Source organism: Lacerta agilis, chromosome 3, assembly GCF_009819535.1.
Source record: "Lacerta agilis isolate rLacAgi1 chromosome 3, rLacAgi1.pri, whole genome shotgun sequence".
Lineage (NCBI taxonomy): Eukaryota > Metazoa > Chordata > Lepidosauria > Squamata > Lacertidae > Lacerta > Lacerta agilis.
The window spans coordinates 117,795,594-117,820,036 of NC_046314.1; the positions used below are offsets into that span (position 1 = coordinate 117,795,594).

The 24,443-nt window shown below is 52.5% G+C and overlaps 1 protein-coding gene across 1 annotated transcript in view; it reads left to right on the top strand.

The window, feature by feature from the left end:
• Window positions 1-24,442, top strand: part of SLC30A3 (solute carrier family 30 member 3) — a 30,925-nt gene extending 6,483 nt beyond the window's left edge. Inside the window, exons 2-8 of the mRNA XM_033145293.1 lie at window positions 16,644-16,858; window positions 17,956-18,102; window positions 19,389-19,542; window positions 20,519-20,726; window positions 21,484-21,589; window positions 22,935-23,069; window positions 23,852-24,442. Of these exons, the coding sequence (XP_033001184.1) occupies window positions 16,644-16,858; window positions 17,956-18,102; window positions 19,389-19,542; window positions 20,519-20,726; window positions 21,484-21,589; window positions 22,935-23,069; window positions 23,852-23,997 (1,111 nt within the window). The 3' untranslated portion in view covers window positions 23,998-24,442. The remainder of the gene's footprint in view (window positions 1-16,643; window positions 16,859-17,955; window positions 18,103-19,388; window positions 19,543-20,518; window positions 20,727-21,483; window positions 21,590-22,934; window positions 23,070-23,851) is intronic.
• Window position 24,443: the final 1 nt, after the last annotated feature.

The following is a 24,443-nucleotide window of genomic DNA, read 5'->3' on the forward strand; positions in this document are numbered from 1 at the left end:
GCTCCAGTACTTTGGCCACCTCATGAGAAGAGAAGACTCCCTAGAAAAGACCCTGATGTTGGGAAAGATGGAGGGCACAAGGAGAAGGGGACGACAGAGGATGAGATGGTTGGACAGTGTTCTCGAAGCTACTAACATGAGTTTGGCCAAACTGCGAGAGGCAGTGAAGGATAGGCGTGCCTGGCGTGCTCTGGTCCATGGGGTCACGAAGAGTCGGACACGACTGAATGACTGAACAACAACAAATCCTAGTAGTAGAACACTTTGATCTCCCAGGACATTCTGTACAAGATCTCAAAGTAGCTGTCTTATTACAAAAGAATTTCAGAAATAGACTGGAAAGAGAAGTTGCTGAATTGCAACTTATTACCAAACTTAAAACCATGGAGAGACCTGGTCTGAACAAAGACATTGGATTCTTATTTCATTATACATGACAAAGCTGTCTTTAGCCATCTCACCCCTTGCTTTTTCCTGTAAGACCAATTGCAGTCATTAACAGTCCTCAACAGGTTTTCCACACCTATCAGCCAATCCCCCATCCCACAACCCTTCTGAGTAATACCCCTCCCCACCCTCTCACTATATTTAAGGGTCTGGTGACTTCTGTTTCAGTGTATCTGAAGAAGTGTGCATGCACACGAAAGCTCATACCAAGAACAAACTTAGTTGGTCTCTAAGGTGCTACTGGAAGGAATTTTTTTATTTTTTATTTTGTTTCGTCCAGGGGAAAGTGTGAAATATCCTCCAAGAGGGAAACTGAGTAAGGGGAAGTCGTGGGATGGGGAGACATGGCTGAACAGGACCGAGGTGGATGGGATGCAGGTGAAACATCATCTACATTCTCTCCCCTCCCTCCCTGATCTCTCTGGGTATTCTGAGCCTTTCTGTGGGTGGGGAGGGGGCAATGCTTGGAGTGCACAGGGGATGAATTCTACTCCTTCATGGATCACTGCCTTGTCATGGCGAAGTGGCTTGAATAACTCAGAGAAACTATGAGCAATGCCGTGCAGGGCCACCCAAGATGGACAGGTCATAGTGGAGAGTTTTAACTATTCTATGATTCTAACGCGACCCACCTGGAGCAGGAACTGGCAAGCCACTCCAGTATCTCTGCCAAGAAAACTCCATGGACAAAGACAACAGAATTCTATTGTTAAAGATGGAATAACCACACAAGCAGAAGAACAAGCCCTGCTGAGGCTAAGCCAGCAGGGCTTCCACAAGGACAAGCCCTATCTCACCAACCTATTGGTTGAGAGTGACAAGAAGCTGATAGAGGTGATCCAGTTGACAAAGTGCACGTGGTATCTCAACAATATACCTCACCCATGACTCCTGAGTAAGCTCAGCAGCCACGGAGTAAGAGTATATTCCTCCTGTAGATCAGGAATGGATTCAGTAGCAGGAAGCAGAGAGTAGGAACAAATGGAGGGATGGAGAAAATGGAATCGTGTCCCCCCCCCATCCTATTGTGACCTGTGTTTGTTCCCTTTGCTGAGGATGCCAAATTGCTCCGGGTCCTGAAAACAAAAAGAGATTGCGAAGAGCTCTAAAAGGATTTCTCCCCACAAAGCGAGTGGGCGTTAAAATGTCAAATGCAATTCAGTGTAAACAAGTGTAAAATTATGTATGTCAGGACAAAATAAATGACGACGACGATGAGTTCACACACACACTGGAGGTGAGAAGATTTTGGGGTCCTAGGAGAGCTCAGTGAAGATGCATTGCCAGCCCAAGGGGCTGATAAAGGCAAGTGGGAAGACTGGGGTCCTGCTCTGGTTGCCTCCCCTCAAAAAGGATATTGCAGAGTTGGAAAAGGTCCAGAAGAGGGCAGCCCAAATTATCCAGGGGCTGGAGCGAGGAAAAGTTGCAGGATTGGACTTGGAGGCAGCGATGCTTCTGAATACCCGCTGCTGCTTCACCAGGACGAGAGAGAGCTGCTTTTGGGCCCGGGTCCTGCTTGCGGGTTTCCCATTCTTACCTGGGGGGCCACTGTGAGAAGAGGGTACTGGAGTTCATGGGCCGTTGGTCTGATCCAGGCTCTTTTTATGTCCCCTCCCGTCCCGTCCCGTCCCCCCCAAATTCTGGCCTTCGGAGGTTGTGCTTCCGCGTGCCCTAGGCTTCCTTTGCTCTGCCTGCACCTCCTGCCCGTTCGCTTCTCCTGTCTGGGGGCACCCCCAACTTCGAGTGGGATGGGGCGCACCGCTTTCTCGCTCTCCATAGCTCCTTCCTCTCGAGGCCTCGACGGGATCCCCGCCCGTTCTCCCCTCTTGTTCCCCCGCAGCCTCGAGGGCTCCGCCACGGACTCCTTGCGCATCCCGGCGGAGGGAGAGAACCGCACCCGCCTCCAAGACCGGCTGCGATGTCCTGGTGGTTGCCCCGGAAGAGCAGCGGGGCTGCCCCGGGAATGGCTCCAGCCCCGGCTCCGGAGCTCCTGTCTCAGCCCAGGGTCGCCGTCCAGTAGGTCTGAATTCAGTAAGGGGGCGTCTGAGCCGCAGAAAGGAAAACACACGCGCGTTCACACAAACTCGAAACACGGATACGCATGAGTAGAACATATGATAGATAAAGTAATGATATATACAAGTTTATAACATGCAGAGAATAATACGTATAAACAAATCAGAGAGGGGAGCTGAGGGAAGTCTCTGGAGGAGGGAGGGGAGGGAATAAAAAAGGGGGAAATGTAATTGATTATATGATGATTTGTTCTGCTAAAGGTGTTTAATAAAATTCTTTAAAAAAGAAAAAAGAAACACGGACACACATGTTCTTGACGTAGGTCTCTTGGTCCAGCTTGTACGTATAGACGAGAAGGAACGCCCCCCCCATGTCTGGACTGCATGCGCTACGCTCCCTGGATCGGGGCCCTGCTCAGACGAGGCGCAGCGCCCCTCGGCGGCTCCTTTCTCTCCTTCTACCGCCTGCGGGAGCCAGTCTTTGCGGGGGGAGGCGGGAGAAGGAGAAAGGATTTTGCGGGGGCAAGTGATGGAGAGAAGAGCAGCAGCAGCAGCCCGTGGGAGGGAGGGGGCGGAGGGGACCACGTGATACTGCTCTGCAGGTGGGGGGGGGGAGCCGCTTGGGAGGCTCCCAGGCGTGAGATAATCGAGGAGAGAAAGGCTTGCAAGCTCGGGGGGTGGGGTGGGGGGTGGGACAGGAATGGAGGATAATTCTTCCTGAGTTTTTCACGGCAGCCATTCCATACCCACCAACATTTCTCCGACGAAAATAATAATAATAATAATAATAATAATAATAATAATAATAATACCCTGACCATCTGACTGGGTTGCCCCAGCCATTCTGGGTGGATTCCAACATATGTAAAAATAGAATAAAACATTAAACATTTTTTAAAAAACACTTTCTAGTTACTTCTCTCCTTGGTTTTGGGGCAGCATAACTCCATATCCTCCAACATTTATCTGATGAAAATAGGGATGTCTTAAGGAAAAGTAAGACATTCCAGAATCAAATCAGAAACCGGGACAGCTTCTGTAAATCTAGGACTGTTCCTGGGAAATAGGGACAAGTAAAGGGAACTCTCTTGATGCAGCAGACAGAAAGTCATCAGGTGCAGTGGGAGAAATGGACGCTGTACCAGTCACGTTTATGTCTGGGCGTGTGCACCCACCCACTGAACTGAAAGCCCTCAGCCTGAACCCAACTGGGGGGCCCTTGATATATTTCAAACGAAGACTCAAGTACAGATTTCAATGCCATCCAGAAGAGTGGAAGATTCTCTGCCAGCCACCAATGGCTTCTCTACACTGAGACCTATTAACAGATCAGCATTTCCGACCTTCCTCTTTTTAGTCCCTTGTGCCAGACTATTTGGAGAAAAGCAGGTTTTCATAAGGATATGGCCCAGCCCATTGGCCAAGGCGCACAGTGTTGGGTGCTTGAGCTGAGATTCCTGCATTGCAAGGGGTTGGACTGGATGACCCTTGGGGTCACTTCCAGCTCTACTATTCTAGGATTCTGCCCTCTGGCTTTCTGGGCTGCCTCCTTCCGGCAAGCGCAGCACCCCCTAGCTCGGCTCCTGGGCCCAGCTGCCTCCCCAAATGGCTCCTTCTGGCAGCAAGGCAGCCACCGTGGCCAAAACTGTCCAGGGGCATCACAGTTCTCCAGTTCCTGCCAGGCGGAAGATGATTAAATCTCCCCGCAGCCCCAGGAGACAAGCCACAGTCCCGGAGCCAGCTTGGCTATTAATTCCCTCCCCAGCGAGGCTCTTGGGAGCATCTTTCTGATCAGGCCAGGCACTGACAAAAGACCTTGCCTTGCTCCAAGGGGGTGTGAGGAGGCTTGATGAGCTGGTGAGGGACATGGCAGGGGCGGCCAAACCCAGAAGAAGAGCATTCTTCTGCAAGAAAGCGCCCTTAATTCAGGGCTTGGTATTGACCTGTGTGCCCAGAATCCCCTGGGTGGATTAACACAGATACCTTGACAGATCAAGATGCATTTGCTCCCTTAGGAAAGCCAGGAGACCAGCATTGGCAATTTGGTGTCTTTTTTACACCCCTTTCCTAATGACCCTGTATTGCTTGCAATGCAGGAATCACAGCTAGAGAATCTCAGGCAGATGCCCTCCCAGGAAGGAGAGTCCCCCACTTTCTGATATCATAGAATTGTATAGTTTGAAGGGTCATCTAGTCCAATCAGTTGCAATGCAAGAATTGCAGCAGGAGAATCCCTGACAAGCAGCCCAGAAGGGAGAACCCACCCCCTTCCAAGTCCTGGTCAAAGAGCTCTGACCGTCAGAAAGTTATTCCTATTGTTCAGTCGGAAATGGCTTTATTGAAATTGGAATCCCTTGATCTGGGTTGTCCCTTCCAGGGCAGGAGAAAACAAGCCCGCTCCATCACCTCTCAGCCTCCTCTTTCCCCAGCTAAACATACCCAACTCTACACTGCTATTCATTTTTATCCTGAATCTGCAAAATTACTTCTGTTGCAGTATTTCCCCACACAAGTTACATAAGCACCACACACAGTCTCCCTGAACTTTATACCCTTTATTGCATGAGGTCGCCCTCGTAAATAAGAGGAAAATAGGCCCGAAGATCCCGTCTCTTCTCCTTCCGTGGATCCCATTCATTCATAAAAAATGACGTTTCTAAATAGCGCCCCTGGTGGCCAGCCCGCTGATACTGCAGGCTCTCTGCTTTGACAGCTCTGACAAGGTGCAAATACATTGTTTCCGTTTTCAATCGACCGTGACTAATCCAATCACAAATGTATCAATTCCTTTATACAATGTTTCCGCTCTATTTCTGTGTACTTCTTGGACCTTTTTCTGAATTGTGTATGACTCCCTGCCACCGATAACCAGCAGGGCTCGCTCAGGGCTGCCTCCTCCATATTGTTCACCCTCCTCCATAATCCTCTAAGCGTGACCCCACGTCCGCAGGAAGACAGGATTTTCCCGCCTCAACCTTGCCAGACAAGGAAAATCTGTTTAATAAAGGACTGCCTCTTCGGAGTGGATTCCACTCAATGGGACTGTGCTTGGCCCTACCCTAGGGCAATATCACCTTTTGTCTTCTTGTGCCTCACTACCTGGAGGGGGTAGCCCAGGTGTGAAACCACTCAGGTTTCTGCTCCTAGCCCCTCCCGTCCTGAAATTCTTTAATGTAGTCTGATGTAATTTTGGGGGTGTATCTCTATGTGAGGGGGGGAGGCAATAAAAGTTTGGGACACTTCCTTCTCGGGGCTTCCATCTTTCCTTCGTGCTGAGGAGTGGGAGCCCTGTCGCGACAGTATTTCTACCAATAAAGACCAAGCCTACTGGCTGCTGTTTGCTCTTTACTTTGGTGGTGGTCTCCAGTTTTTGCCCAAGGGAGCCCTCGAACTGCTGCCTTTAACAGCTTGGCGACCACGGAGCGGGACCCTTGGTTCTCCCACGAGGGTGAGGGGGTGAGGCGGAGAGGACCAGGCGCCACTGGGCAGCTTTGACTCAGGGATTCTTTCCCTCTCTCTGTCCTCTCTTCGTGGGCGGTAATCAACTGTTACCTGGGAAGACCAGCCAAAGGGAGCAAAGGCACGGTCAAGCCGGCCGGCAAAGGATCCCGGGATCTACAAAGGATTTTGGACGTGAGTATGGTGCAGATTTAGAACACGGGGAGGGGGGGGAAACGTGTGAATTTACTCACGACAGCTAAAACCTTCTCTCTCTCCTTCCTTGCTCTCTCTCTCTCCTTCTACAAATTCTCTGTCTCTCTCTCTCTCTCTCTCTCTCTCTCTCTGACCCGGCTCCGTCGGAAAAGGTCCAGAACGGTGTCAGAGAGGAACTCTTCCCCTTCCTTTTCCTTTCTCGGCCCGGCTCCGTCGGAAAAGGTCCAGAACGGTGCTGAGTAAAGGATAAGGATCTCTCTCTCTCTCTCTCTCTCCATCTCCTGGCTCCTTGACCCGGCTCCGTCGGAAAGGGTCCAGAACGGTGTTAGGGGGCCAGAGAGACACCTACTTCTTTCTTTACGCTCTGTTCTTCTCACTTCTTATCAAATGAAGCCGCACCTCCTGCATGGAGACTCTTGTTGAGGATGACCCGTGTATGTGAGAACGCAAGGTCATTTGTTCCTTTCCACCCTTTATTTTCCGGGTTCTGAACCGGCATCGCGCTGGGCGAGCGTTCGGCAAAGAATTCCGATCCTAGGTTCATGGCTAGGTAGGGGCTGTCGTGAGTAGCAGAACGGGAGGTACATGTGGAGGATTGGGCCCCGCACTAGGGTTTCTAGTTGACACGTGTTGGTTGAGTTCGGGTCTAGTCTGTGAGTTGAACGACAGGGCAAGAGAGAAACTGATAGGCAGAACAGTCAGACGAAGCCAAGGCAAGGAAAAGGGTTTGCCTGAAAGTGTAGTGATCCCGTCCCAGTCCGATCCGTCGGAGTGTGTCCAGACGGTCTGGGAAAGGGGGGGTACAGGGAGGTGGACTCCCTTTAAGTGTGTGATTTCCTTCTAAAGCACTAAGCCATTAGGTTTGCAAACTGACAGAGTGTTTCCTTTCTCACCCCACCCTCTTGTGTCTCCTCTCTATCCTTTGAAGTGTGTCCCCTTTCTTGGTTGGGCGGTTCGTCCGAATTGGGTCTTGCCACAAAATGGGAGCCCAGTCTTCCAAACAGCAAGGGTGGACTCCTTCCGACAATCAGGCTTCCTTGAAGCCTCCTTGCCTTGGAACGGACTCTGACACCCCATTGAACTTTGTGTTGGCTAATTGGAAAAGCTTGAAAGGACGAAAGGATCTGTCGAAATCCAAACTCCGAGATCTCTGTAACCTGTCCTGGGTGGCATATACCCAGCATCTAGAGCCAGAGACCCAGTGGCCGCCACAAGGTTCCTTTAATGGAGGCAAGCTGCAAGCGCTCAAACTTCTCTTAGCCGACGAGAAGCCACGTCAGATCTTTTATTTAAATGCCTTTATGGAGGCACGGGAAATCTTTAGAATGCAACAAGCACAGATTGCCCGGCAGATGGCTATACTGAACCCAGTCCGGCCTCCACCATATGATGAGATAAGGATACAGGAGGAACAACTGGATCGCTCTCTTGTTCCCTTTTACTACCCCCGACCAACTGCCCCTCCCCGCGGTCCCGGAACAGGGGGAGGAGGTGCCAACCCAGGTCCCAGCGTGGATCGGGGCCCCTCTAACCCACACCCTACAGAGGAAAGGGATAATCTACCCGCTGATGTCCCGAACAACGATAACTCTCAGTCGCTGCGAGCGGAAGCTGGAGGGGGGCCGTTAACCACCGCCCCAACTACTCTTACCCACGATGAACAAATCGAGTCGCCTATAGCTCATAGGCTACGAAATAGAGACACTTTGCTAGATGGGCAAGTGGAAAATATATTGCCTCTAAGAGCCTTGCCCATACCTCCAGCTCGAGCAGGAGATCCCCCACGCATGGTTTTCACCCACCAGCCCTTCCTCACTTCTGACCTAATGAACTGGTCAGATAAAATGCCCTCCCTGAGGGATGATCCGGACAAATGCTACCGTCAGGTAGCTACTATCTTTTCTACACACAATCCTACGTGGGCTGATGTGCACATGCTCTTGAGCGCGCTCTTCAATGACGCGGAAAAGAGAGAGATAGTCGCCAAAGCAGGAGAAGCTTTACTCCGGCCTAATTATCAACCCGACCCACCAGACGGGACCGCTCCATTGACTCCCCAAAATCTGCAAACTGAGCCCAACTGGGATTATAATACTGCGGGGGGAACATGGTGCCTTAAGATATTCAAGAAAGCTATCTTAGATGGACTGCAAGCTGCTGGGCAGCGGACAGTAAACTGGACAAAGGTCCAATCCGTCCTCCAAGGTCCGGAGGAACACCCTTCAGACTATTACTCCCGCTTGGTATCTGCAATCAAAACCTGGGGAGGGATAGATCCGGAGAGTGCCCAACACGAAGTAATTGTGAAAGGCTTCTTTAAAGACCAAGCTGCGGCCGATATACGAAAGGCGTTAAATGCCCATCTGGGTTATGATGGGAAGTCCATCAATGAAATTCTTTCCATTGCCAAATCCGTTTTTAATTCCAGAGATGACAGAAAACGGAGAGATTGTAAGACTGAGGTCCCACGCGTATTGGCTTATTCTAGTGACTTTCCCCCACCGCGGGAAAGGCAGAGGGGAAGGGGACAGGGACCACCAAATCCACCCCCCCTAGAGGCTCGAGCTTGCTACTACTGCCACGAGAGGGGCCACATCAAACGAGATTGCCCCCTACTGGCCAAATACCGCGAGCCAGGAAGTTATAGACCGAGTGATGGGAACTTTCCACACCAAAAAGTGGACTACGCAGCAAATCCTGCTCCCACTTACAAGGACTCCAACGCAGGCTATGATCACACCCGAACCCAGCCTCCAAGACAATCCTTTCCTCCAGCGCCACATCCCAGGAACAATCACAGTAACGCCAACCCTTTCGCCCAACCCCACCGCAACCCCGGCACCTCTCGAGAAATGATGGTCGCGGACCACATTGAATACTGACAATTAGAAGCAGATCCAGCCCCTTTCCAGTTTCTCTGTCCCGTTCTACAGCTCTCTTCAACTGACCCGATGTGCACCATCGAAATAGATGGCAAACTATATAATTGTCTTTTGGACACCGGGGCAACTTATTCCACCCTCTCTGACAGCCACCTTGCTCCCGGAAAGGAATCCAGGACAGTGATGGGATTAGATGGGATTCCACGAGTCTGCCCCTTATCAAAGTCCGCCCACGTCTCATTGGGCCCCCTCTCTGTAGAACATACTTTCTTACTGACCTCCAGTCCAGTTAATCTACTGGGGAGGGATCTGCTCTGCAAGTTAAAAGCCACCATACAGTGTGGACAGGATGGCATATATTTACACATGCCCGAAGAGGCTGTGTTTAGTTTCCAAGGCATGCTTCAAGATTTGGATACTAAGGACCCTGACCTACCCGCAGACCTTTTAAACGCTGTTCCCCCTTGGCTGTGGGGCACCGAGTCCACCTCCGTAGGACTGCTTAAGTCAGCCACTCCGGTGAAGATAAACTATAGAAGGGATCTTCCTTTTCCATGCACCAGACAATACCCCTTACCACAGGCAGCGATTGATGGGCTAACCCCAATGATTGAGGAGTTCCTAAAAATGGGAGTTCTAGTTCCATGCGCCTCCCCTTGCAACACCCCTTTGCTCCCCGTCAAAAAGCCTAATACTAACCCTGTGAGGTGGCGCTTAGTTCAGGACTTAAGACTTGTCAATTCCTTTGTTATACCCCGTCACGCAGTGGTAGCAAATCCTCATCACCTCCTCAGCTCAATTCCGGGGGGAACTGTAGTTTATTCTGTCATAGATCTATGCTCTGCCTTCTTCAGCATCCCAATAGATGTTGACAGTCAGTTCCTCTTCGCCTTCACCTGGCAGACGGGCCAGTTAACTTGGACTAGGCTGCCACAGGGCTATGTAGAATCGCCAGCCATTTTTTCCGCAATTCTTTATCAAGACCTGCAGGACATCACCCTCCCTGGGGGGTCCACCTTATGCCAGTATGTAGATGACCTTCTTCTGTGTGGGAGGGACGTAGAATCCTGCAAGCTGGACACCAAAACCCTTCTAACAGCCCTAGCATACAAGGGACACAAGGTATCTCCCAAGAAAATCCAATACTGCCAGAAGGAGGTGAAATATCTCGGGCATATCCTAGGAGAAGGGACACGTGCTTTAACCACAGACCGAATAGAAACTATAGCCCGACTCCCGCTCCCACAAACAAAGAGACAGCTCCGTGGTTTTATCGGGGTCACTGGATATTGTCGCCAGTGGATTCCAAGATTTGGAGAACTTACCAGACCCCTCACTGCTATGACTCAAGAGGCAGCTCCGGAGAAGTTAGAATGGTCGGGAGAAGCCCTTGAATCCTTTGAGGCAATTAAGAGAGAGCTGAGATCGTCCCCTGCTCTAGGACTCCCCGACTACAGGTTGCCCTTTGCCTTGTTTGTCCATGAAAATAAAGGCATAGCCTCCGGAGTACTTACCCAGCCGTTTCAGGGTAGAAACAGACCTGTGGCATATTATAGTCTTCAGCTTGACCCCACGGCACTGGGCCATGTGGGATGCCTTAGAGCAGTGGCTGCAGCCGCTTTGCTTTTGGAAAAGGCACAAGAAACTGTTTTAGGACATCAAATGACTCTAAATGTTCCTCACGCGGTTGCAACCCTCCTAAATATGCGTGGCTGCCAGCGCTTTACCATTCAGCGGCTGAATAGGTACGAAGCCATCCTGTTAAGCCCTTCTAACGTTACCATTAAAAGAGTCAATACTCTCAACCCAGCCACCTTGCTACCACTTCCAGACGATGGGACCCCCCATCATGACTGTTCCCAAGTCGTCCGTCACGCAGATAAACCGCGAGAAGACCTTGACTACCTCCCTCTAGAACACCCTGACCTCATACTTTTCACAGACGGTAGTTCCAGAGTAGTGGGAGGGGAACGGAAGAGCGGGTATGCGGTTGTTACTAATGATGATATCCTGGAGGCCAACCCCATCAACTCCCGATATAGCGCACAGGCAGCAGAACTCATTGCCTTAATCAGAGCCTGCGAGATAGGAACTGGTCAACGCATTACCATATACACGGACTCAAAATACTGTTTTGGACTTGTGCATGCAACAGGACAGATATGGTTACAGAGGGGATTCCTTACAGCAGCAGGATCCCACATTGCCCATGCCCCCCTAGTGGAACGCCTCATGAATTCCATCCATCTTCCTGAGGCGATAGCTGTTGTCCACTGCAAAGCCCATACTAAGGGGAAGGACCCGATCTCTTCCGGGAACCGCTATGCGGATCACGCGGCCCAAGAAGCGGCTCTTCAGCCACTCACTCCTCACCATGAATTTCAGGGCGCTCAACTGCCCGCTGATGTAGATTTCCAATTAATGTACGAAACAGCGACCCCTGAGGAAGTTGAGGGTTGGAAGGAAAATGGGGCTACATTCCAGAACGGGATATGGTATCTTCCCGACAGGCGCCTAATAATGCCAAAACTTTGGGTGCCTAAACACCTCAGGGTATTACACCACTGCACGCATTGGGGACGGGATAAGCTAATCGACAGCATGCAGCGATGTTGGTATGCCCCTGGATTAGCCCTTGCTGCCAAAAGCGCCGTCAAGAATTGCCATACTTGCCAGAGCTTCAATCCAAAACACACCGCTAGAAGCCCCCCAGGGGCCAGACCCTGGGCATTTGTCCCTTTTGAGAGTCTGCAACTGGACTTCATTGACTTGCCCCCTTGCCAGGGATTTAAACATGCCCTAGTCATCATTGATCAGCTAACCGGGTGGATCGAATGTTTCCCCGCCAGAAGAGCAACAGCACAGGTTGTTGCAAAGGCCCTACTACATGAAATAATTCCCCGGTACGGCGTACCACGACATTTAGACAGCGACAGAGGAACTCATTTTACTGCGGATGTAGTTCAACAAATCGCCAGGGCATTGGGCATTAAATGGAGGTTACATACCCCCTACCACCCTTCCTCCTCCGGACAGGTTGAACGGGTTAACCAACAACTGAAATTACAATTGGGGAAACTTTGCACAACCGCCGGCATTAAGTGGGTAAATGCGCTGCCACTGGTGCTGCATAACATACGCAGCTGCCCAAGAGGTAAACTGAACTTGTCCCCATATGAACTGTTGTTTGGAAGACCATCCCCTGTGTATAATACGCAACTCCCACCCTCTGAATTGGAGGTTGGGGAGTCCGAACTAACCCATTATGTTATTCAACTACAGAAACAGCTTGCTCACCTCCACAGATATGCCGCTGCCAGTCAGAACATACCCCTGGATGAGAACGTCCACTCCTTCCAGCCCGGGGATTGGATCTTAACAAAAACTTACCTGAAGGAGCCACTCCAACCCGGCTGGGAAGGACCTTACCAGGTATTACTGACCACTCCAACCTCTCTTAAAGTTGCAGAGAAATTCTCTTGGCTACATCACACTCGCTGCAAGGCTGTACCCCCGCCTCCGGACTCTGTGGACGCTGAGGACCCCAACCACCCTTTCACCACCCCACCGGCTCTACCGCCTGCTGATCGGAGCCAGGATCGGGCTCTACCGCCTGCTGATCGGAGCCAGGATCGGGCTCTGCCGCCTGCTGATCGGAGCCAGGATCGGGCTCTACCGCCTGCTGATCGGAGCCAGGATCGGGCTCTGCCGCCTGCTGATCGGAGCCAGGATCGGGCTCTGCCGCCTGCTGATCGGAGCCAGGATCGGGCTCTGCCGCCTGCTGATCGGAGCCAGGATCGGGCTCTGCCGCCTGCTGATCGGAGCCAGGATCGGGCTCACCTTACCGCGCTACCGCAACAGGATTGCCTGCCTGCCGCCTCTACCGCCCCTTGGACTTCAGAGATCGTCCCAGACACCCCTGGCATCAAACTGCGCTTCAGGCGGGTTTGACAGTTCGTTTGACAGCTGCCTTTGACAGTTCGTTTGACAGCTGCCTTTGACAGTTCGTTTGACAGCTGCCTTTGACAGTTCGTTTGACAGCTGCCTTTGACAGTTCGTTTGACAGCTGCCTTTGACAGTTCGTTTGACAGCTGCCTTTGACAGTTCGTTTGACAGCTGCCTTTGACAGTTCGTTTGACAGCTGCCTTTGACAGTTCGTTTGACAGCTGCCTTTGACAGTTCGTTTGACAGCTGCCTTTGACAGTTCGTTTGACAGCTGCCTTTAACAGTTCGTTTGACAGCTGCCTCTGACGGCCCGTCTCATAGCTACCTCCGACATCTCATCGGACGGCCACCTCTGCCAGCTCGTGTGACACCACGTTCCACGGCTCCAACCACGTCACACCCCGCCAATCATGTCCCTATTTTTGCTCTTCCTCTCTTTCGGTGCCCTCGCTTCCGCTACCGTTGCTCCCACCCCAGCCACTAATCAATGGTGCCCTGGACTGAACATAACCCAACTATACCTGGACTATGGGACAGTAGATATGGTACGGAAAGGTACCCCGGACCGATTAGGAGATTTTGACTTCTGCCTGCCAGAAACCCGAGTACTGCTGCGCTACTCCATATTGCCAGTGCTGACATCCTCCCATAGCTGGGAACTCTTTATCCGCTCTCCTTCCTTCGCTCTCATAGGGACATTTACGCTTACCCTGGACGACACCTGGTATCGGGCACGGTGTGTCAACGGTTCCTATACCCGATTCCAGGACGGGGAGACCCTACAACCCCTAAACTGGACTTTGATGGATATTGGGGGCGCGGAAACCACGTACACTGACAAACATCACCCTTCTCATCGTCTTTTGTACGGATTTTATTGCAAGCGAGTTGATTCACGTCCCAGACATAGTCTCCTGCAAGGTGTCTGCCTCCGTCGCTTTTGCTGCATTTGGGATATTGGCATGGCAGAATATTGGGACGGGAAGGCTTACTTAGAAGGTTGGCATCATTCCACCCCGGACACCATAAACACGTGGGATAATACTGGCCCCCAACGTTGCGGTGGACTGGCTTCTTCTCTGTCGTTGCTACATCGACAGGACCCCCTCCACCCAGTGGGGACGGCACCTCGACAAAGGGGGGAACTGTTGGTGTCAAACACTCTTTCCAACAAGGATCTCCTATCCACCTGGCACTCGAACTCCTACGTGAGGCTGGTTGCCAAGGTAGCTGAACAGGCGAAAATGGACAACTGCTGGGTGTGTGCAAACACACCTGCCCACATTCAAAGTGGCATTCCTTTCCTTGGAGTTCCTCTCACTCTGCAGCAATACCTTTCTGCCAATGTGGCTGCATGGAACCTAACAGCGGTGAACCTGACCCATCAGTACATCTACTTGACTGGACCGACCAATGGGGACTTATGCCGCAAATTTGTCGGGGACGAACGAATGATCGGAGACAGTACCTGTAAGTACTCTATTGCCATCTCCCTGTCGGGGCGGGTAACCCTCTGGCATGATAATGTACCCAAACCCCAGGCAGACCTTCTCTCTGCCTGGAAAGTAGTTATGAATCTACCTGACTCCTGGGTCCCAACTCCCACTTCAAAGTGCTTTTTCCGGACCTTTGCAACTGGTCATATTGGCACTTGCCTGCAAGGACTATTCTGGTTGTGTGGCCACCGGGGATATGTTTGGGCCAGTCCCCACTCACGTGGAAATTGCTATTTAGGATTAATTTTACCAGGAATTAGAGTCACCCCTGAACTGCCCATAGGAAGGAGGCGCAATAAGAGGGACAAGACTTTATCTGACCACTCCCAAGCAGAGGCAAACGGGGAGACCTATGGCAGAGCCCTTTTTCCCCCATATGGGGCAGGTGCCAACCATGTTGATATCCTTAAACTTACGGACATCTTACTAACTTTTATGGAGGAATCAAATGCAGCCACGCAATCTGTACTTGCAGAACTATCGGAGGTCCGCCAGGTGGCGCTCCAGAACAAACTTGCTTTGGACTATGTTTTAGCTTCGACTGGAGGTGTGTGTGCCCTAATTGGGGCAGAATGTTGCACGTTTGTCTCTGACCAAACCCTCAACATCACCGGACACTTAAATAACATTCATGCGCTGGCCAACGATCTAAGGGATATCCAGCATGAAGGGCTATCTGACGCTTCTCTTTGGAGTTGGTTGCCTGGGACTGGGTGGCTAAAACACTTGGTGGGAAACATCATTGTTGTTATATGCGCTGTTGTCCTCTGTATTGCCATATTTTGTTGTGCGATGCATTGCTTCCCTTTATGCTGCCAGACATGCCGTGCGTGCTTCCCCAGACAGACTATTCCGACTCAGCAGAACAGGGCAGCAGGGTTGCACTATGATCACTCTGACTACGTTGAGATGAGACCCATAGCTGCCCTTCGCAACAAAGAGTTTGCCCTTTAACTCCAACTTTGTGCGGAGAAAAGGATCGCAAGGACCCCCCCCCTTGCGATCTTATCTCCGAAGGGGGGAAACTGTTGCAGTATTTCCCCACACAAGTTACATAAGCACCACACACAGTCTCCCTGAACTTTATACCCTTTATTGCATGAGGTCGCCCTCGTAAATAAGAGGAAAATAGGCCCGAAGATCCCGTCTCTTCTCCTTCCGTGGATCCCATTCATTCATAAAAAATGACGTTTCTAAATAGCGCCCCTGGTGGCCAGCCCGCTGATACTGCAGGCTCTCTGCTTTGACAGCTCTGACAAGGTGCAAATACATTGTTTCCGTTTTCAATCGACCGTGACTAATCCAATCACAAATGTATCAATTCCTTTATACAATGTTTCCGCTCTATTTCTGTGTACTTCTTGGACCTTTTTCTGAATTGTGTATGACTCCCTGCCACCGATAACCAGCAGGGCTCGCTCAGGGCTGCCTCCTCCATATTGTTCACCCTCCTCCATAATCCTCTAAGCGTGACCCCACGTCCGCAGGAAGACAGGATTTTCCCGCCTCAACCTTGCCAGACAAGGAAAATCTGTTTAATAAAGGACTGCCTCTTCGGAGTGGATTCCACTCAATGGGACTGTGCTTGGCCCTACCCTAGGGCAATATCACCTTTTGTCTTCTTGTGCCTCACTACCTGGAGGGGGTAGCCCAGGTGTGAAACCACTCAGGTTTCTGCTCCTAGCCCCTCCCGTCCTGAAATTCTTTAATGTAGTCTGATGTAATTTTGGGGGTGTATCTCTATGTGAGGGGGGGAGGCAATAAAAGTTTGGGACACTTCCTTCTCGGGGCTTCCATCTTTCCTTCGTGCTGAGGAGTGGGAGCCCTGTCGCGACAGTATTTCTACCAATAAAGACCAAGCCTACTGGCTGCTGTTTGCTCTTTACTTTGGTGGTGGTCTCCAGTTTTTGCCCAAGGGAGCCCTCGAACTGCTGCCTTTAACACTTCTAACTCCTTCGCTTTAGTTTGTGGGTAGACACCCAGTCTGTGATTTGTTCTGCTTTGTGTCGGGTGTTTGTTCCCGTTTCTTTTATATTTTATTGGGTTGTATGCTTTACATACAAATTAAAGATGTTAAATGGGGTGGGGGTGGGGGAATGACTCTACAAGGCAGCAGTGGGTGGCATGAGGGAGGAGGGGGCTAATTCTCTGCCTGTGTATTTTGTGGGGGTTGAGCCTCCCCTGATGTCCCGGCCTTCTCTCAGTCTGTTTGCAGGCACCCAGGATGCCTTCCCCAGCCTTCCCCTGGAGAACGGGCATGCAGAGGTGCCCGCGGGCCTCGAGATGGAGCTCCGCCTGGCCCCCCACTGCCACCAGGGGCCCTGCCCCCCCAGCCAGAGCCAGCTGAAGCTCCAGGCTCAGCGGAAGCTCAGCATCGCCTGCGGGGTCTGCTTCCTCTTCATGATCGGAGAGGTCATAGGTCAGTGGGGCTGGGAAGCGGTTCTGGGAGGGAGGTTCATGGATCACCAGGCCGGTGGCAGGCACTTCCATTGACCCAAGAGAGGCTCAGAGCCACAGAAAAGCTCTCCGTGACTCCATGGGGGTCCTCTTCTTTCTTCAAGGAACATAGGACGACACACCTGTTGGGTGGGAGCGCAGGTGGTCACCTGCTTTTCTCCTTCCAGGTGGATGAGGTCACCTGAGAGACAAAGGGCCAGACACCCAGGGAGCTTCCTCTGGGATATTATTGCAGTCAAGCCAACAAGTCATGTTTTGCCAGATGGGCACATGAAGCGGCTGAGGCTCACAGAGCTTTCCCCGTAAAATTTGCTAGAGAGAACTCTGTGAAATCACTTCCGTTGTCCCGTCTTGACATGCTTCTTTCCTGCCTGGGAAGCCCTCTCTTTCTTCAAGCTGACCACACACGCACCATTTTTGAATTTACATTTTAAACTTTTGTAACTTAGATAGTAGTTATAAACCTGCCTTCGTTTTGCTACTGTAATGGCTGCCTCAAGACTTAGATGATGTAAGTAAATACTACTTTTACTTCTTCACAAAACAATGTTGGTGTGGTTGTTGTTTTTCAGGGGGTAAGACCAGGAAAATCCAGCCTGTCTTAAAGCATCCTGGATTATTGTTTCTAGAAGGTTAAATCAAACCTGCTTCAGCTTCCAAGTTTAAAGCTGCAAAGGGTGGAACTCTGCTGATCTCACTCATGTGAGCAAAGAAGAAAAATAACTAAAAATATATATACTCTCTTCAAGTGCCTGAATCCATTCCTACACTTTGTGGCTGAGAGAGGACGTTCCAATTTTCATTTGATTCACATATATTTTATCTGTCTTGCAGTTCCTTGCTGACTTTCCAAGGTCTCTTTCAAGGTGTTTATTAAGACAATGAGCAGGAATCAGTTGACAGCAAAGCGGCTGACACAGCAAAAAAAACCCCTCAAAGGGCAGAGGAGATAAAACACGGAAGCAGCTAGTCTGCCTGAAAGGGGCTGAGAGGGGATCCTGGTTAGAGCCAGGGCCTCCCCCCCCCCAGTCCTTCACCCCTCCCTCCCTTGCCTTTCAGGTGGGTACTTGGCTCACAGCCTGGCCATCATGACAGACGCAGCCCACCTGCTGACAGACATGGGCAGCATGGGCGTCAGCCTCTTCTCCCTCTGGGTCTCCACACGCCCGGCCACCAAGATCATGAGCTTCGGCTGGCACCGCTCAGGTACCTAAAGATCCTCCATCCTCTCAGGCCCCACCCCGCCAGTCCCGCCAGGGCATGAGGGGGCTCTCCCAAGGGGCAGCCGAGGGTCACTGCTGCTGCTGCCGCCTCACTCCTGGCTCAGCTGCCCACCTGCTTCTCCCACTGCCCCTTCGCCATCACAATCTTCAGCCAAAGAGGCCAGCTGGTGGCTCTCAGCAATTGCACTGCGTCCCCCAAAAAGCAGGAAAGCCTTCATCAGGCAGTGCCAAAAGGAAGCCTTTGGAGGGCCTGCCAAACCGACTGGCCTCTGGGTGCCCCATTTGGAGTGGCGACAGCAGCAGCGAGATGCTTCTCCCATTACAGTTCAAAGGCTGCTGGAGGGGGTGGGGGTGACTCCCTCCCTCCTTCCCTGCTTGCTTCCCTCTGAAGTAGTGGCAGAATAGAGTCAGGCAGTCAAGGAGCCAGAGAGGCTCACAAATTGTTCCCTGAAAAAGGCAGAAGGCAAATAGGTGGAGGATAAAAGAGACGAAGAGATGGATTGAGATTGCCTCTTCAGCAAGAGATCAAAAGGCTTTTTTATGGCTTCCCCCAAAGCCCATTTGTCCCCACAAAGTGAAAGACCCCCCCCCCGACTCTCCAAGGGGCCTTCCCTGCTGCCAGGGCTTGGCTTGGCTGCCCCATAGACTTTCTGTGCCTCTTCTCTGATCCTGCTGGTGGAGGTCCATTTCCCCTCTTCTTCCTCTCTGCTGCCCATTTTCTGGGGAGCCGAAAGAACTCCCTGCAGGAGGCAATCGTGTCCTATTCCAGCTGCAGGGAACCCTCCAAACTACGAGTCCCACCAACCTCTGTCTACCAGCCCTGCTTGCTGGGGCTGATGGGAGTTGTAGTTCAGGAACACCTGTTGGACCAAAAGCTCCCCACCCTGCTCTTTATTCAACAGACCTTGGAGCGGTGTTTCAGCTTCCCGCCAACCTTGTGAGGTAGGCCAGGGTGAGAATGAGAGTGGGCCAAGTCATGAACCTGGGGGCTAAGTGGAGATTTGGCAGCAGCAGGTCTCCCTGGCCCAGTGCCAACCTTTTGTCTTCTTGGGACAGGGCAAAGGACTCCTCTGTGAACTGGACTTGGGGACAAGCAGGCAGGTCCAAGAGACCCAGGAACACCCCCCAACCTGCTGATCCGGGTTCGGGTTCCAGGCAGCCTCAGGGGAAAGGCCCAGAGCTGGCCTTGGTGCTCCCCAGATTGGAGGGAGGGCACAGGGCTACTTTGGCAAGGCACCCTGAATGGCATCTCCCTCTCCCCCCCCCCAGAGACGCTGGGCGCCTTGGCCTCGGTCCTCTCCATCTGGATCGTCACAGGAGTGCTGGTCTACCTGGCCTTGGCCCGCATCATCAGCAACGACTACGAGATCGAAGCCTCTGCCATGCTGGGCACCTCGGCCTGCGCTGTGGGCGTGAACATCATGTGAGGCCTGGCGTGGGGCATTGGGGGAGGCGGAGGGCGGATTCTCAGGCTCCATCTATCGCACAACACACTCCCATTCCCAGGGGCTACCTCTGGTCACCCCACACCATGCAGGAATCACAGCTAAGGGATCCCTTTCAGGGAGCCATCCAACCGCTGCTCAAAAACCTCCATAGTGTCATAGAACTATAGAGTTGGAAGGAACCCCCCAGGGTCATCTAGTCCAACCCCTGCAATGCAGGGATCTCTGCTAAAGCATCCATGACAGATGGCCTTCCAACCTCTGCTTAAAAACCTCCAAGGAAGCAGAGTCCACCATCTCCTGAGGGAGTCTCTTCCACTGCTGAACAGCTCTTACCGTCAGAAAGTTCTTCCTGATGTTGAGTCGGAATCTCCATTCTTGTCACTTGAAGCCATGGGTTCGAGTCCTCCCCTCCAGAGCAGGAAGAAACACGCTTGCTGCATCTTCCACATGACAGCCCTTAAGATATTTGTAGAAGGCAGCATACTGCCCACAAGCAGGGCCCAAGAGCTGTGGTGGGCAAGAGGCTGCTGACATGGATGACATACCCTCAAACATTTCTCTGATGAAAATAGGGATGTCCCATTCCATGATGATAATTTTACTACAGTATTTATACGGCACACACCTTACTGGGTTGCCCCAGCCACTCTGGGCAGCTTCCAACATATAGAAAATCATAATAGAACATTAACCATTAATAACACCCCCTTCCCTATACAGGATTGCCTTCAGATGGCTTGGGGGGCCGGATAACTCCATAACCCCCAACATTTCTCCAATGGAAATAGGGACATTCCAGGATCAAATCAGAAACCAAAATCAGGGATGTCCCCGGAAAACACTTGGAGGGTCTGGGATGGGACCCAAATGCTTGCCTTGCCCTGGGAGGAGAAGGGTGTGTCCCCTGCCCCCAAAGCCTTGGCTCATAGCTCTTGCCACCCCTCTCTGCAGCATGGCCTACCTTCTGCACCAGTCGGGCTCCCCCCACAGCCACGGGGTGAGCACGGGGGGCTACGAGCGGATTGGGGAGAGCCCCTGCGGTGCGCCTGCGGTGCCCACCCACAGCAACACCAGCGTCCGAGCCGCCTTTGTGCACGTGGTGGGGGACCTGCTCCAGAGCATCGGGGTCTTCGTGGCTGCAACCGTCATCTACTTCAAGGTAGGGGGACCAGGCATCCTGTTCTGGATAGGGACCCAGAGCCTCCCTCCTTGAAGCACTGTCTGTTTCCATGGAATCATAGAATTGTGGAGTTGGAAGGGACCCCCAAGAGTCATCTTGTCCAACCCCCTGCCATGCAGAAATTACAGCTAAAGAGATGTTCCTTTTTTTTTTGCATTGACCACGCCTATCGCAATTAAGAGGGACAATGCATCAAATACAAACGATGCAGTAGATCAGTTTAAATTGCCAAATTAAAAAAGCAGCACAACTTAAGAATCAGAGCACCCTGGGGGTTCTTATTTAAATATTTCCTGGTCCTGGCAAATGGTGGTGGAGCCAACCCTTCAAGTCCACCCTGCCTGTCTGTGGCCCAAGAGGTCCTCTTCCCCCCCCCCCCGAATGTCCAGGCAAACCTGCTTCCCTGCAGCTTCCACTCAATGGGTCCAGTTCCCCCTGCTGGAACCACAGAGAGCGAGGCAACTGCACCTCCGATGCCAGAGATCTTGGAAGGCTACTCCCCCTCCACTTATTAGACTTAAGTAATTAACAAAATTTACGTACCAAAGCAACAATCGGGTTGGATCCAAAGTAGCGCCGAGGAGTGTGTCACATCAGTGCAAGGACGTCTGCCTGGGGAGTGGGGCTGCCCCCTCCCTTGCCCCCTAAATCTGTTCTAGGGGTCCTCTGTCCTCTGTGTTAGTGCAGGGATATTGTCTGTGTCTATCCCTGCCTCTCCTCTTCCTCTGCTTTGCAGCCCCAGTATAAGATTGCAGACCCCATCAGCACTTTCCTCTTCTCGGTCTTTGTGGTGGGCTCCACTGTGACCATCCTCCGTGACGTCTTCCGGGTGCTCATGGAAGGTGAGTTCCAACCCCGACCCTCTCGGGTCAAATGAGGCCACCTTGTTAACCGGCCAAGGGAAGTCTGAGGAATAAAATCCTGGTGCAATTCCAGCCCAGACCTCCTTGTCCCTTCCCTGCCCCAGGCCTGGTGATGCTCGGGACACTGGTTGCAACGCCAACATCAAAGGGTGCCCAAGACCACCCGAAATCCAGCAGGCAAGCAGGAGGAGCTGGGAGGGGCAAGGGAAAGGCAGAGGGGAAGAGACAGGGGCCAAGTCCCTCTGCAAGTGACTGGCTCAGCCTTGGCATGAGGCACCTGTAGACTCCAGGCGTAAAGACATACTGTATTGCCCAGGGAGTGTCCGTCTCCAAGCTTCTGCAACAGGAGACTCACGTAGCCAAGGCTGGCACCAGGGGCAGCTCACCTGTCACCCTCTGGATACGGCTGAACTCCAACTTCCATCAGCCCAGCCAGTCAGGGATGATGGGAGTTGTAGTCCAGCAATCTCCAGAGGGCACCACTTGCCAAGCCCTGACCTAGCGGAGTCTGCCAGGGAGTCATCCTGCTGCTGATCTGCCATGGATGCAGGGCTGCACCTTCCAAAATGTCCCCCCCCCAAGAAGGCCTTGAGCACATCTTCCACTCCAAACAGGTGTGCTCCTGCTCAGGGTTCCTGCCGGACAGCCAGGCTCAGGGGCAGATCTGCTGTGAAACTAAGGAGCTTCAGGGCCCCTCATCCCAGAGGAGCCCCAGAAGTGACTTGAGTCCACATGGCTTAAAAACATTGGGTCTTGTAGACCCAATCGGATTCACACGATTTGATTACTTTTTGTTGTATGCATTTCAACAGTCCCAAAGAGTCAGTAGCACAGATCTTGCCAAGGCGGGGTGATCAGTTGTGGAACAGACCAACTGAAGAAGAGGACAGTGGCTATGCAGACCTTGTTGCTGGTTGCAAATGGGTCCCCATGACAGTTTAACCTTCAGCCCCCCCCCCCCCCAATGTCTATCCCTCACTGGTCTGGAGTCTGCAACTGGCAGCCCAGCTTGCCTCTCCTGACACCTGCCTTGTCTGCCGGTGGCTGCATGGTTCGCATGGAGAAGCAGTTTTCAACAGAGCCCAGCAACAGAAGTGCACAGCTGTTTTAAGGCTGCACGGCCTAACAATTTTTTGCCTGGGGCAACTGCCCCTGTGACCCATCCCCCGCTACACCACTGAGTGACCATCTCCAACAGGAGGTGCCCCTCCCTTGCTCTGCTCCAGGGTATGCCAGTCAGGAAGGGAGAATGGCACCACAGGAGCTGGGGGTTTGGAGGGACCCCAGCCAAGTCTGTGCCCCACCCTGCCTCCCTCTCTTCCAGGTTCTCCGCGGGGCGTGGAGTTCAAAGCCGTGAAAGAAGTGCTGCTGTCCGTCCAAGGCGTGAAGGGGGCTCACAACCTCCACCTCTGGGCCTTGACCCTCAGCCATCACGTGGTGGCTGTGCACCTGGCAATTGGTGAGCCCACCCCCCACCCCACCCTGGCTCTGAGTGCCTGGGACCCCCTGCAAGGGGGGTGGGGACTCTACCACTTCAGACTGCAGGTGGGGAGACCACATTTCGGGATGCTACCCCGAGTTTAAAATGTCTCAAAAGCAAAACATGTTTATCCAGGACAAAAATCAATTGGTATAGCTGGGAATGTCATCTATTCATTTAAAGGCATTTCATAAGCCACATATTTTAAAAACTCAAAGTTTCATTAAAAGAAAAATGCATCCATGGAGGAGAGGGCTAGCAATGGCTGCCAGCCACAATGGCTATGCTGTGTCTCCGCAGTTGAATGCCAGGGCTGGAAACCGTAGGAGGAGTTGCTCTTGTGCTCAGATCCTGTTTCCCCTGATGGGCATCTGGTTGGCCACTGTGAGAACAGGAAGCTGGGCCACTGGCCTGATCCAGCAAGCTCTACTTTCATTCTTATGGAGCCTCAAGGTGCAGGGGCAGTCTATCTCAATTCCCAGGTTCATAGAGGTATTTGGCCGCTGTGAGAACAGGATGCTGGCCTGGGCTAGATGATCCTGCAAACTCTTCTGTGGTCAACCTACCCAGCACTGTTTTTGGGTCTCAGAGAAGAGTCCCTCCCCACCCCCCTGCAGCTCTTGCTGTGGACAGAACCTGGGACTTCCTGCCTGTCGGCAGCAGCCTCTCCTTGGGTGTGCATGGCAGGCAGAGGCTGGTGCAGCCTTTGCCCAACTGATCCCTTACTCTGTCTCCCCCACCCGGCCTTTCTCCCCCTCCAGACTCTGGTGCCGACATGGAGGCGGTGCTGCAAGAGGCCACAGCTGTCCTGCAGAGCAAGTTTGGCTTCGTCTCCTGCACCATCCAGGTGGAACGCTACCTGGACGACATGGCCAGCTGCCGCCAGTGCCAGGACCCACAGGACTGAGCCCAGCGCTGCCCCCTTGGTGCCCTCCAACTGCCAACCTCAGCCGGGAGGCGCTGGGAATCCCGGGGTCAGCAGGGGTGTGTGTGTCTCCTCTGCCCACCTCCAGCCAGAAAGGAGAGGAGGCTGAGCCCCTGCTGCCCGTGCATCTTGTTCTTCTTCGTGTCACATTCCAGGCAGGCACGTGGGGCCCCTCTGCTCCTGCCCACCCCATTGCCTGCCTCAGTGTCTTTGGTGTGCAAATGCAACCCAGCCCTCCAGGCGAGGCCTGCCATTCGTCGGTGTTTGCACGAGTGTGTCCCCTTTCCAGCAAGCTCCCTGCCGTGGAGTCGAGTCTGCAAGGCATCCTATGAGTTTAAACAGCTGTACAGAATTGGGAGGGTTCCCCCCCTCCAGGGTCATCCAGTCCAACCCCTGCAAGGCAGGAATCCTAACTGAAGCAGCCATGA